This window comes from Notolepis coatsorum (assembly GCF_963971535.1).
Source record: "Notolepis coatsorum genome assembly, chromosome: 4".
Classification (NCBI taxonomy): domain Eukaryota; kingdom Metazoa; phylum Chordata; class Actinopteri; order Aulopiformes; family Paralepididae; genus Notolepis; species Notolepis coatsorum.
In genome coordinates, this window is record NC_140168.1 from 190622704 (window position 1) to 190638723 (window position 16020).

Below are 16020 nucleotides of genomic sequence, written 5' to 3' on the forward strand. Positions count from 1 at the left end.
TCCAGGAGTACACTAAAAAAATATATATACCTCACTCCTCCACACTTCTCTCGGCGTCCTGGCAGAGAGCACTTCCTCTTGATTGAAGAAGTTAGGGATGTGCAGAGTTTAAAAAAACCGGGCCTCTCTGAATTTTTCAAAAGCGCCCATTAACACACAAAAAGGCCCCTCCATTATAGATGAAATAACATGGTATTTATCGGACGGAATGTTACGAGCACTTGTCGGGGGGATGGGGAGCGGCCCGGGGCTTTTAACGGTGACAAAATGAACAGCACAGACTAAAACGAGCATCGCCGGCTGCTATATGGACAGCCGTGCAGGAGAGAGAGAGAGAGAGATAGAGAGAGAGAGAGAGATAGAGAGAGAGAGAGAGAGATATAGAGATATAGAGAGAGAGAGAGAGAGAGAGAGAGAGGAGAGAGAGAGAGAGAGAGAGAGATAGATAGAGAGAGAGAGAGAGAGAGAGAGAGAGAGAGAGAGAGAGAGAGATAGATAGAGAGAGAGAGACATGCTGACAATGGAGAATAATCTAGGATGGGGAGGAGGGGCGACAAGAGCCCCCCCCTTAATGGATAGGAGATTCAGATGGTTCCAGTACAAAGCACACACTGCCCCCCGCCCTCTCCATCCACCCACCATCGATACATCCCCCCACCCTCTCCATCCACCCACCATCACAACCTCCCCCCACCTTCTCCATCCATCCACTACCACTACCTCCTTCCCATTCGCCACATCTCATTCCTCCACCTTTCCAATCGCCTCCCGCGTCCCGGAGGGGGCGACCGCAGAGCCGGCTCCTTCTCCTAATTACCCACGAGCCCCAGCTGTTGGGAGCAAGGGGAGGCGTTTCTGTGCAGGAGGTGCAGTAGCGGTGGAGGAGTTAGGCCGGGGAAACAGAAAGCTGATTTAAAAGTTTTAAAACGGCCTTGGAGGACATGAGGAGGGAGGATAGGAGAGTATGAGGGTATTAGGAGGTAGGGCTGGGCGATTCTTGCTCAAATGTGAATCACGATTTTTCTCTCTAAGAATTGAGATCACGATTCTCTCACACAATTCTTATTTTTTCAATAAAATCATTTATTGCACTCTTTCTTAACACTATGATCGCCGGGGACGAGTTAAGACGTCATTCCTAGCCATGCTCATTCTGCCGAAGACGCCGTAACTCGTCTTTGATGTCAATATTTCAAAAATCATATTTCCTTTCCGGAGCCCTGAGACACACTGCAAAGCTCCACTCAACTCTCTAGCAGTTCAAGAGCGCCATCTGGTGGCCGATCGGCAGATCGCCAACCGGAAATGAGCCTTTGAACCGGAAGTGCTCATCCATATGTGGTCCGGGCACTCGCTATCGTTAGAGAGACTCCGTCTTGATACAGTGAACATCGATCAGTGCAAATAACAGTGCAAATAACAGTGCAAATAACTCGAATAACTTGGACGTATATACTATTATACAACCTGGAAATGGATCGGGCATTTCTCCATCCCATAATAGAAAAAATTCTGTTCCACGCTCATCTGCCAGCGGTGCGAGGAAGCCAAGGTAAGATTCCGTGTTATATTCTAACGTGTTCCATATAAACTGCTATGATGAACATATGACCCACTCTGGATGAATCATCTAACGCTGCCCACGGAATTATAAACGATCCCCCGCCCATCCGGTCATCATCAGATGATACGCAGTAACTTCTAGAACCACGTCCAGTTGACATTTTTTATCTCGCGCCGATTGCTATCAAACTGTATTTCATCATCAATATAATGCATTTGGAGCTATAAATCAAGTTCTGGAGAAAGCTGCAGAAAACGATAAAAACATACTTATACTTTAGACCAGGGGTAGGCAACCCTAGGCACGCGTGCCTGCATAGGCACGCAGGGGCATTTGCATAGGCACAGGGGGCAGCATTTTGCTTTTTGCATTTTGCTTTGAAATATTATAGTGAAATATTTTGCACTGTTGTCGCATTTATCTTGTTGAAATCCTCCCACAGGTTCTTTTTACTACCACATATTTAATTGAGACCCTTTATTTGTTTATTATTTCAATGTAGCTGGAAATACATTGCTACATCATTCAGTAACATTTGCAGAGCCTTATAACAAAAACATTATTACGGTCACCATTGTGACCAGTGGGATTAATCAACTAATTGTATTATTTATTTTTCTATTTCATTGAACATTGCACATGTTAAAAGCAATTTTTTTTACTCAAAATGTGAGTATTACCAAGTCAACTTGTGTTCTTAAAACAATGACAATAAACATAGTTTTATTAGGTTGAAATAATGTGGTTGTGTACTTATTTTTCTGTTAACTTATGGATTGAAAACTGAAAACCTTAATGCACAGTAACTGAACTCAATATTTTTAAGTTCTGGTAACTTATTATTATATATTTTTTTACAGTGTAGTCTTGCGATCAATCAAAACTTACTTACATGATATACCTCACATTCACCCTCCATTCACATCATGGTGTTCTCCATTAGGCCTGTAGGTGGAGCTATGACAGCACACGTACAGTACACACACCAATGGTGTGTGATGTGTCCAAAAATGAATGGGCAAATGTGAGTGAAATGGTCGCACTGTATGCAGCGGTTTGTCTGCATTGCATCCCCCCCCCAACTCAGATTTAGGGTTGATACAACCATCATAATAATATTGTTAATAATAACAATAACAATAATGATGTAATAATGTAAAAATTATCATTAAAAATACCTGATTATGAGAAAAAAAATGACGATGCATGGAATATTGTTGAGGCACACTAGTTACAACTATATTTCAAACAGGCACTACATGTCAAAAAGGTTGCTGACCCCTGCTTTAGACCATATTTTAGTATGAATATGTGAATGAAAAAGTTTAACGTTGCTACACCCTGAACAATACATATAGGACATTGAATGGGCCATAATAATGGCAATTTAGCAATAGAATTAAAAAAGTTATAGCCCTGCAAAGAAGGGGAACTTCTCCATAGACAAATAGAGCTGGCGAGGGATGGTAAATTATGAATTTAACCCATGGCGATTAAAGTGTTAAACAGACAACATAACATATCAAAGTGCTTGACTTAAACGTAAACATAACATATATGAAATTGCTTGACTTAAACTTAAAAGTCTCTTGTAACATACAAAATAACTCAAGTCAGAATCGTCATAATAAAAAAAGAAATCGTCATCATTTAGAAATGAGATTGCATAGGTCTATGAATCGAGATCGCAATTTTATTTCGATGAATCGCCCACCCCTAGTAGGAGGTAGTAGCGTTTGATCCGGGCAATACTCAGATTGCCATCTGGCGGACGGTTTGTGGAGAGGTTCTGGGAGCTGTTGTTTAACAGCCGCGACCCTAGATTTACTCAATGCTTCGGCCGCGCGAACTGACAAGAGAGCGCCTTGAACGTCTCCGTCCTTCTACCTGACAACAGCTCCCAGAAGGCCCGGCGCTGGGGAGCGTCCGCGAGTCGGGGGGGGGGGGGGGGGGGGCACGCAAAACATCGACCGCTGGCGACGGCACTGTGTTTGGTCTGCGGATTAGCCGATTGGCAGTTTGAACAAGTGACTGACTGACATCGATTGATCCATCAGTGCTTAACCACAGCGGAGGCTTGACAAACTCACGGCTTTAAGTGGGCGGCTAACAGATTGATGGATTGATTAGCCCGGCCAGGAGGTCTCACGCAGCGCGCCGTTTGGAACACACACGCACACACACACACGCACTCACTCACACTCACCGTCTCTGCCCCGGCGCTCCAGCGCGCCAGCCTTGGATGGTCCCGGGGACACGTAGAGGAAACCGTCCATGAAGAGGCGCGTGTCGTACGGAGAGCCGCTGTCCGAGGACCCCTGATCCAGTTTGGGGAAGTCTATGGGGCAAGATGCACACAGTGAGCTGAAGGTACAAGGATGAGTACAGTATATAGTCTACCTGTATAACTATGTATGATGTAGCATGTACAATAGCAATGTATATACTAGTGATGTCCTATATTATTATTATTATTATTATTATTATTATTATTATTATTATTATTATTATTATTATTATTATTATTATTATTATTATTATTATTATTATATTTTATTATTTATTTAACCTTTATTTGCCCAGGCAAGCAAGTAAGAACAAATTCTTATTTTATTTATTGTAAAACATATGCATAATGTTGTGTTAATTCCAAAACACTGTTAATTACCTGCAATTATTCCGTTTTTTTTGGGGGGAGGGGGGGGGGGGGAAACCCACATATATCGGTATCGGTTGATATCGGTATCGAAAATTAAGAGTTGGACAATATCGGTATATCATATATCAGTAAAAAAGCCAGTATCGAACATCCAAATCAATGATTTGATTTGATTTGAATATCGAACATCCCTAGTATATACCGTATACACTTTATATTTACTGCATATATATTTTTTTCTTTTAATATTATATAATGTTATATATTTAATTGTTTTATTGTATATGTATATGATTATATGCAGATATATTTATCCGTCTAAATTAGGGATGCACCGAATATTCGGCCACAAAAAAATTATCGGCCGAAAATGGTTAAAAAGGCACTTTCGGCTTAAAGCCGAAAGGGTTTTAGCACCGAAAGAATATCACCGATTGTCAAAGAACAGGGACGTTCGTAACCTACCTAACGTGTTGTTGTGATGAAGTAATCAAAACGCGGCTTCAGTCATGAGCTCTTCAGTCATGCGTTCTGCAGCCTGTGATAACTCCTCTTGGGACTCGGGAGTCGCGCTGTTTCTATGTAAACTCCGCGAGAAACGCGTCCAATAAATGCGTCTTTAACATGCTTTATATCCTCGCCATTACTATATGCCTGTCGCGGTTAAAAACATCTTTAACTAACGTTAGCGTTAAGCTAGCTAACAACGCTTCCGTTTCCTCTTTCACTCGTCTCTTAAGCTACGTCATCCCCCGCTAAGAGTCACGGGAGATGTAGTAAATACAACAGTCCTTCCATGTAGGCTAGAACGCTGTGAATTATGACAGTAGTTCAAGTTTCTTTATTAGTTGTCATACAAAAATACAGAGTACTTTTATATAAAATGCTTACTGTAGCCACTACAGTAACATCATTAAGTCTGCTATAAGCTATTCTCCCTCTCGTGTGTGCAGATCTTTATGCGGTTTTAAAGCACCTTGGCTTTGTTCTGAATGCACTTTGTTGTAGTTATCCTACAGAGAAAATAAAATGCACTTGACTTTAATGCACATTTTGTTGTATGCAAAGAGAACATGTTTAAATTGTACAATCTTTCAGCAGTCAGTCTGGAATTCATGTATGCATTCAAAAGTGCTGAATAAATGTTTTATGGACCCATAATAGTGATTATTAATATTATTTAAGTACAGTTTTGCCATAATCATGTCTTTTGTCATAATCAGGTAGCTGAAAAAAAAAAATACTGGCCTTTCGACATTCGGTTTTCGGCCAACTGTTTCCTATTTTCGGTATCGGTTTCGGCCAATAATTTCCCATTCGGTGCATCCCTAGTCTAAATATATCTGCATATAATCCTTCTATATATACTTCATATTTCATATTTCAAACCTTTATTTAAACTCAAAAGGCAACTGAGGTTCCCCTCATTTACAGTCAGTTGAGTGTACATATACAGAGTTAAGAAAAAAACAAAAAAGCCATATAAAATCATCATCAACAATAAGACAATTAAGGATAACAATAAATTAAAACACATGCAACTTGATTGACAAAGGTTGGAGTTCATTCCATGAGCTAGGGGGCAGCATAGCAAAATGCAGATTTACCCTGTTCTGAGCAAACTCAGGGGAACAAAAGAGCAAAATAGGTTAAGGACCAGCCAGTCACTAGAACGGGTTCCATAGGTACCAAAATTCCAATAAGTATAAGGAGGTAGCTTACCAATAAGGGCCTTAAAATGAACAAATACCAGTGTTTGCTGCACCTCTCCATCAGTGAGGACCAACCAACCTTCTCATAAAGGACACAGTGACGAGTGTCATATATATCATTAGTGATTAATCTGAGTGCAGAGTGATATAGAGAGTCCAAGGATTTAAGGGTTGAGGCCTTCAAGGCACATGCCTATAAATTACACCACCATTTTCCAGGACTGATACGAAAACTGCTTCGACAACTCGCTTCCTACTAATCAAAGGAAAGCCGGTTCTGTTTCTGTATAGGAAGCCAATTTCCTGTCACAACTTGGAGGCAAGTGACATGGAATTTAAATGTAAATTTCTGATCGAGCCACACACCAATATTTTTTATATTCAGTGACTCTCTCAATGCTAGAACCACTTACGGTAGATATGTGTAAACCATCATATAGATGGCCGAAGAACAAAACCTCATATCTGCATAAAAACAAGTGGGGGGAAACCTCATATCGGCACTTTTCGAGGCACTAATACCTGGTCCGTATTGTTAACACATAATATAATAGCCTATTTCTAACCTCTGCGTCCTACCTACAATTCTGGAGTCTTTAGTATCTTCCCAACTAAGGCTTTTTCTACTCTCATTCCATCTTAAATACCATGCAGTCTGGTTTTAGAACCAAGCATAGTACTGTGACTGTGTGCTTAGAAGTCATAGATAACATCAGGGCTGCTACTGACAATACGTATTTTTGTGTTGCCTTGTTTATTGATCTGACTAAGGCTTTCGATACTGTCGATCATCACATATTATTCAATACTCTCCTGAGGGTGGGTTTCAGTCAAAATGTGGTTGCTTGGTTCAGGGGCTATCTCCATGACCGTACACAGTGTGTTAGGCTTGGTGACTCTGTCTCTGATCCAATTACTTTAGAAAAGGGGGTTCCACAAGGTTACATTGTTGGGTCCGCTTCTTTTTCTATTATGTAAATAACATCTGTGATCATTTAACTCACTCCAGGTACCATATATATGCTGATGATAGGTATGTATTCTTGTGCTTCTTCTCTTGATGCTGCTGTCAAAAATGTACAGTCTGATTTTGCCTCCTTGCAGCATACTCTCATTGATTCAAAACTGCTATTGAATGGTAGCAAAATAAAGGCAATGGTATTTGCTCCAACTCAGAGCATGTGAGCGGAGCGAAGCGAGGAGCAGAGCGGGTGGATTTTGAAGTGAGCGCGGAGTGGGTTTTAAAATGGGTCAGAGTGACTCCGGAGCGAGAGCTGTCCTCCGCTCCGAGCCGCTCAGTGCACACAATCACAGATACTACACACAGTGGTTTAAACTGATGTAATATACATGTAGTACAATGCCAAAGCAATAGGTGGCGATGTAGTTCAAACATGAAGGCCATTTTCAACCAATCAGAAGGGTGAACGGGTCACTAGAAATCATGTTCAGTCAAAACAGAAACCGCCATCTTTAAATTAGCTCGCGACTATTTAGCAACATAGCATTTATTTTCAGCAAGAAACAAAGTGCAATAAAAAAGGATACATTCACTGTGTTCTGCCTCATTTGTTGATGAAACAAAACCAACATCAACAGAATGTACCACCAAGAGCGGAGAATTTTGTCTCACAAAAAAGAGCGCTGATGTTGTTAGCTTACATGCTAACGTGATTGGGATCTGCCATTATAAACGTTAGCATTGCGGCTAGGCTAGTGTACATTAGCGTAGTAACGCTAGTAGAATAAATGGATGAAAACGTTATGGATGACAGCCTTCTTCACCCCTCCTCCTTCCACACCATCACGGCGAGCGCCTTCCTCACCCCTTGCCCTTCCGTACCCTTATATGGGCAGCATCGGGCCCCTGCTTTCCCACGCTGTCGGAGGGAGATCAATCAACACGGCTGTGACTGATTCCCTCATCATCAAGTCAAGTCAAGTCAAGTCAAGTCAAGAGTTTTAATTGTCACGGCATACAGGTATACAATGAAATGCGGGTGGTCTTGCCCGCAACGATGTGCAATACAGTGGTACATATAATAGAATCAAAAGAAGAAAACAACATTGTGCAGTAACAGGTAGCAGGTAACATGGAGTGACATCTCGGTATCTGTACATAGTTATTTACAGAGCATGTGGGACATGCTAGTTAGCTTTGGTAGTGCAATACACTGTTCCTGTTATTCTAATTTAAAGTGTCCTTTCCTTTGGCCATAAGTGTGTGTGTGTGCGACATGAGTGTGTGCCCGCTCATGTTAAAGTGTTAAGTGGCTGCTCGTGTGTGAGCGTGCACAGTGTGCGTGTCGTGTGTGTGTCCATGTGTGCTTGTGTGTGGACAGTTCAATGTTCTGAGCACTCAATGTTCATTGTTCATGGCTCTGATGGCCTGGGGGAAGAAGCTGAGCCTAAGCCGCTCTGTCCTAGTAGCTGGGGTTCGCATGAGTCTGCCTGACCTCAGCAGCTGAAACAGGCTGTTATTGGGGTGGTGAGGGTCTTTCATTATCCTGCAGGCTCTGGATTTGCACCTCTTGTTGTATATAACCTGCAGGGGGGGTAGTGCAATACCCGTGGTACGCTCGGCTGAGCGCACCACTCTCTGTAGGGCATTCTTGTCCTGTGCCGTGCTGTTTCCATACCAGGCAGTGATGTTTCCGGTCATGATGCTCTCTACAGCTCCTGAGTAGAAGGACTGGAGTATCTTTCCCGATACTCTGAACTTCCTTAACTGTCTCAGGTGGTAGAGACGCTGTTTCGCCTTCTTTACTACTGTGTCTATGTGTGTTGACCATGTCAGGTCCTCTGAGATGTGGACCCCCAGGTACTTGAAGCTGCTCACCCTGTCCACGGTAGCCCCGTTAATCATCAGTGGTGTGTGCGTCTCCTGCTGTCCTCTCCTATAATCCACGATCAGCTCCTTGGTTTTACCAATGTTCAGGAGCAGGCTGTTGTCCTGGCACCAGCGTTCCAGTACCTCAAACTCCTCCCGGTAGGCCTTCTCGTCGTTGTCCGAGATCAGCCCCACCACCACCGTGTCATCTGCGAACTTCACTATGGAGTTGGAGCTGAACTTGGCCACACAGTCATGTGTGTAGAGTGAGTACAGCAGGGGGCTCAGAACACAGCCCTGGGGGGACCCGATGCTCAGGGTGATGGTGTTGGAGGTCTGACCCCCCACCCTGACCGCCTGGGGTCTTTCGCTCAGAAAGTCCAGTACCCAGGCGCTCAGGGCGGAGCTCAGACCTAGCTCGATCAGCTTGTCCACCAGTCTGGTGGGGACTATGGTGTTGAACGCTGAGCTGTAGTCAATGAACAACAGTCTCACATAGCCCCCCTTCTGACGGTCAAGGTGCGAGAGGGTGCTGTGCAGTACCTGGGAGACCGCGTCGTCGGTGGACCTGTTTGTCCTGTATGCAAATTGCATAGGGTCCATATCACTGGGGAGGGAGGCACAAATGTGGTCAGACCCCTACTTCAGCCCACGGATCCTGCTCTCCCTCGTCGCAGTGTTAACCTAACTACCTAGAACCACCACTCCAAGACACCACCCACCTGGACGCCCGTGCTGCACAAGGAGTGCACCTGCTCTCGTCTCTTGCACATTCATGTACCTGTTGCACATTATGTACCTGTAAACCTGTCTGCTTGGGGGTAAACATTAAAACCAACCTAAAACGCTCCATTCTCTCTCCTCCTGTGTTCTGCTATTGGGCTCCGCCAACCCCTGCCCTAACACGTTATTTAACAGATTGCAGAATGGGTACAATACAATACGGCTCAATACAAACAATTGTTAAGGGGGTGCAGACTGTTGTAGTTTGGTCAAATCAAGCTAATTTACATCATGATCAAAAAATTCAGATTTCCCCGGTAATTTTTTTCTGCTGAGTGGGATACTGTATAGCTACGAGGTCATTGTCGCAAAATAATTGACCAACACAGTGTTCTAAACGCAGTGAAGGTCAATTATTTTGCGACAATGACCGAGTATAGCTATACATTATCCCGCTTATTACATGGCTAACTTATTAACAATATACCTAATTCATTTTACACCATCGACAAGACGAGATCAAATGCAGACGCAGTTGTTCTGTGGCTCCTCTGTCATCGCCGGCAGGTGTGGACTAAATTGAACCTGATGTAGTGCAGCTGTGCGAGATAAAGCTGGGAACGAGGTTATAGCTTTCGTGACTGTGATCAAAATGCTTGATTGTGATTGGTCAATAGCGCTATTTTGCCCCTAACAGCGGTCATTATTGCTCGTTGCCCATGACAGCGGTGAATTATCGAGAAATAATTGGCCGCTGTTAGGGGCAACCGAGCGCTATTGACCAATCACAATCAAGCATTTTGGTGAATGTTAAAACGCCATGTAATAAGGCGACATAGATTTAGTTTATAGATTTGCTTGTCCTACTGCCTCAGCCAAACTCGATCCGCTTCACCATGCCACTCTGAGATTTATCTCCAATTCACCTTATAGGACGCATCACTGTACACTTTATTCACTAGACTTCACTGGCTACACGCAGGTTGCAGCACTGGTATGTTTTTATATATAAGGCTGTTCTTGGTAAACTTCCATGGTACATCAGTTCCAAGCTTGAATTAATTCAAAACTACCTCAACCTCAGATCCAGCACCTGGATGTGCTTTAAAATACGGCCCGTGTGGACTGAGGCATGTAAAATAAAATAAGCCTATTTTATTTTGGTCCTTGGTCCTGGAATGACCTCCAGACACGTCTCAAACTGGCCTGTCCGGTCTCCTTGTTTTAAACCAAAAATATCAGAAATCCTTTCCACCTGCTGCTCCTGCTTTGATGTTGAATAAAACATTTTGGTTGATTGTTATTGGTTTATTGTGCTTGTATTTTCTTAAGCTGAATTCGACTTTTCATAAAAACATTTGGTTGTATGGTAGTCTACTGTATGTGTATTGTGTCTCGTTACATATGTATTGTGATCATTTGTGCTTGCCTTCTTGGCCAGATCACCCTTGAAAAAGAGACCTCGGTCTCAATGGGTTTTTATTTCTGGTTAAATAAAGGTTTGATGATTGATGAATAACATAGTCCAAAAACAGTGTATTGTATAATTGGGTATCCTTAAAAAAATTGCATTCTGCAAGAAAACATGAAAACAGGTTTTGTTCTACGGCGATCGATATGCAATGTGTCTGGCTCTAGTAAACAGCATACATTTAATGTTACAAGCATTAAGCACCTATTTAAGTTTAATAAGAGCTTCCTGGGGGGTATTAAAGGAATGTATTAATGTTCTCAATGACCATTGTACAGAGTGAGCAATACAATACACACCAGTATAATCTGCATACAGATAGGCTTGCCAACCATTCAGCGAAGACACAATAGCTAACGGCTAATAGTTGTTGTCGTCATCAAAAATGTATAAACATTTACATAGTCAATGGGTGTGTTGTTCAGCCTCACAATGCTATTGGATAGTAAATGTGTTTATAGGTCCCACATTCTGGCCTCTGAAGTTGATCATGTCAATTTAATGTGGGCCTTACATAAAAACTGTCGTGAAAATATGAGGCTGAAAAAGCAGGACTAAGAAGTGTAAAGACGGCCTTGTTATGGAACTCTCTCTCTCTCTCTCTGTAGTGTTGAGAGCGCCCCACATTCAACCTTATCGTTCACAAATTCAATTAGCTTAAATTCTCTGGTTCACTTTTCTGCCAGAGCCTTGGATGTATCTGGTGAGATGTTATCGGCTGCACCTTACCATCAGGCAAGGTAAAATATCTTTCATTTAAACCACTTTTAATTGAAGCAACCCTGACACACACACACACACACACACACACACACACACACACACACACACACACACACACACACACACACACACACACACACACACACACACACACACACACACACACACACACACACACACACACACACACACACACACACACACACACACACACACACACACACACACACACACACACACTACCCCGACTCTTTCCACAAAAAGGAAAACAATAAAGCAGTCAATCTAACTTGGCACCAGTTCTCCCACATAGTGATGGAATAAAGAGTTATAAGATAACACAACGGGATATATTGGACCATGTGTTTATCATGTTAGAACATGCAACCACACACACACACACACACACATGCAACCACACACACACACACACACACACACGTAACCACACACACACACACGACCATACACACACATGCAACCATACACACACAACCATACACACACACACACACACACACAGACATACATGCAACCGCACATACACACACACACACACACACACACACACACACACACACACACACACACACACACACACACACACACACATGTACCGACACACACCCACACCCACACACACACATACACATGCAACCACACACACATGCAACCAAGCACACACACACACACACACACACACACACACACACTCACACGTAACCACACACGCGCGCGACCATGCACACACACGCATCCATACACACACACACACACACACACACACACACACACACACACCTACACACACACACACACACACACACACACACACACACACACACACACACACACAAGTATGTGTGAGCCGGTAATACAGTGAACAGTAGAAGCAGCCGGTAATACAGTGAACAGTAGAAGCAGCCGGTAAGACAGTGAACAGTAGAAGCAGCCGGTAAGACAGTGAACAGTAGAAGCAGCCGGTAAGACAGTGAACAGTAGAAGCAGCCGGTAAGACAGTGAACAGTAGAATCAGCCGGTAAGACAGAGAACAGTAGAAGCAGCCGGTAAGACAGTGAACAGTAGAATCAGCCGGTAAGACATATAACAGTAGAAGCAGCCGGTAAGACAGTGAACAGTAGAATCAGCCGGTAAGACATATAACAGTAGAAGCAGCCGGTAAGACAGTGAACAGTAGAAGCAGCCGGTAAGACAGAGAACATTAGAATCAGCCGGTAAGACAGATAACAGTAGAATCAGCCGGTAAGACAGAGAACATTAGAAGCAGCCGGTAAGACAGAGATCAGTAGAATAAACAGCTGATACGACAGAGAGCAGCAGATGAAACAGCCGGTAAGACATATATCAGGAGATGAATAAACAGCCGGTAAGACAGATAGCAGCAGATGAAACAGCCGGTAAGACAGAAATCAGTAGATGAAACAGCCGGTAAGACAGATATCAGTAGATGAAACAGCCGGTAAGACAGATATCAGCAGATGAAACAGCCGGTAAGACAGAGATCAGTAGATGAAACAGCCGGTAAGACAGATATCAGCAGATGAAACAGCCGGTAAGACAGATATCAGTAGATGAAACAGCCGGTAAGACAGAGATCAGCAGATGAAACAGCCGGTAAGACAGAGATCCAGGGTTAGAAATTAACTTTTTTTTTCAAGGGCTTTTTTTGCCCCCCTTAATTGATTTTCGGGGGCTTTTTTTTGTATTTCGGGGGCACTGAATTTTTATGATAAACGGTAGGGGTGGGACGGTTCACAAAATGGATGGTTTGGTTCGTATCACGATTTTGGGGTCACGGTTTTCAGTTCGATATACGTACATTTTTATAAAAAAAAAATGTAACAATCAAATCTAAACATGCTTCTCATTTATTAAAAATAAAATAAAAGGTTTACAGTGTTTACAGCCTTAAATAATGTTTGGCACACAAAGACCGAACTGACTGAAAAATATAGGCTACATTTGTCAAAGTATTAACTTAGTGCAAACAAACAATATGCTCAGCCAGCACTAGACTTTCCTTTCTTTAATATAAACACACAAAAACAATGTCAACCATGTTTAAATTCCCTGATTGTCAGTTCTTAATGGAAAGATTCGTTTTCTGCTTGAAATTATTATGTTTCTGTCTACATTTATTTAGACTAACATTATTTAAATATTGAGTGCAACTGTGGTGGATTACGTAATTCGGTGAGTTGGAACTATCTATGGGTTGGCGCGGGTCCCCACGGACATTTTAGCGTGTGGCACCTTCAGCTCCGGTAACGTTAGGAGGAGTTCATAACATCAACATGCAGTGGGACAGCGGTAATAGTCCCGGTTGGAGTTAGTAAAACACAGTTGTATGTTAGCCTTCTTGGATGTTGAATAAACGCCTATCATTGTCTTTAAACACCCCGCCTCTCAGACTCCCATTTCCTCCTCTGCTACAGTAGCTAGTAGTAGCTACGGTGACATTTCATTGACTGTACAGTATTAGCTTGCGGGCTGCGTCGGGCTACCATAGTTAAAACGTGCGTTGTTTTGTACAAACTGCTAACGCTATGGCAAGATGTGTGTATGCCTATGTAATGTTAATGGCTATGTTTTTAAAGTCGTAATGAAGATTGATTTATATTGTGCGTGCCATTTTTACACAAACTGACTAGCACCTGGCTGCAGCTGGACCCTATTGGGCTGCAGTGCTGCTGCTGCCTGCAGCCAGTGCAGAACACCGGCTCCGCCGAATTAATTTTTTTATTTGCGCGTCATCTGAACCGTACGATACACAGACACTCCATTACCGGATAAATATATATAATTAGTAAACTGTCGGGGGCATTAAGTGCCCCCCTTAACTGATTTTCGAGGGCATTTTGTCCATTTTCAAGAGCATTATGCCCCAAGCCCCTGTTAATTTCGAACCCTGCAGAGATCAGTAGATGAAACAGCCGGTAAGACAGAGATCAGCAGATGAAACAGCCGGTAAGACAGATAGCAGCAGATGAAACAGCCGGTAAGACAGATAGCAGCAGATGAAACAGCCGGTAAGACAGATATCAGTAGATGACACAGCCGGTAAGACAGCGAGCAAGATATGAAGAAACAGTCGGTAAGACAGAGATCAGGAGATAAAACAGCCGGTAAGACAAATAACAGTAGATGAAGCAGCCGGTAAGACAGAGCAGCAGATGAAACAGCCGGTAAGACAGAGTGTATACTCGGGTTTTGGCGCTCAACTACTGGCGGCGAAACCCGACTATACTCGGGTATGGCACAGAAAGAGTTAAAGCTGGACTGTGTAAAGATGGGGCTGTGTGTGTTGACTGTGTGTGTTGACTGTGGATGGGGGGGGGTATGATATGGCTGGCCTATGGTGATTGGCCCGGTCCCCAGTGAGGGGAGGCGACATGACATGCAATAGATCATTTAGCCGCCTGGTCGCCCCGCGGCAACGGTCATGCAGCGCTCCCTGACTGGCACAGTCCACTGTCACCAAGACAGGACAGGACAGCAGGATGACAAAACACACGCACGCACACACACACACACACACACACACACACACACACACACACACACACACACACACACACACACACACACACACACACACACACACACACACACACACACACACACACACACACACACACACACACACACACACACCACACACACACACACACACACACACACACACACACACACACACACACACACACACACAATAATGCAAACACCACACAGCCCACATACATAGATGTACATCTAATGTTGTAAATAAAGTATACAAGAGAGTTGGACCCTCTTCAAGAGAAGCAACACACGTGTTGTTTATACATATGATATCAAGTAAACAAGACCATCAACCTCCCACACATGACACAAGAACATATACACACAAGCACACACACACACACACACACACACACACACACACACACACACACACACACACACACACACACACACACACACACACACACACACATACACACAAGCACATACATATACACACAATCACACATATACACACAAGCACACACACGTATATACACACAATAACATATTCACACAAGCACACACATATACACACAATCACATATACACACAAGCACACACATATACACACAACACATATACACACAAACACATATACACACAAGCTCACATATACACACACATCCAGATCTACGCACATAACACAAACACACACACACTCCTTGCATCCCACGCATGCACACCTATCATCCACTCAATCATCCACTCATCCATGCACTCCAACGTGGAAAGCCCTTCATCTGCTAGCTGTCAGTAGCTGCGTACGGCCTC

General features: G+C 43.2%; 1 protein-coding gene across 1 annotated transcript in view; it reads right to left on the minus strand.

The window, feature by feature from the left end:
- arap2 (ArfGAP with RhoGAP domain, ankyrin repeat and PH domain 2) overlaps window positions 1-16020 on the minus strand; it is a gene marked incomplete at its 3' end in the record, with an annotated part of 497512 nt that overhangs the window by 198217 nt on the left and 283275 nt on the right. Inside the window, 1 exon segment of the mRNA XM_084312192.1 lies at window positions 3771-3902. Coding sequence (XP_084168318.1) covers window positions 3771-3902 — 132 coding nt within the window.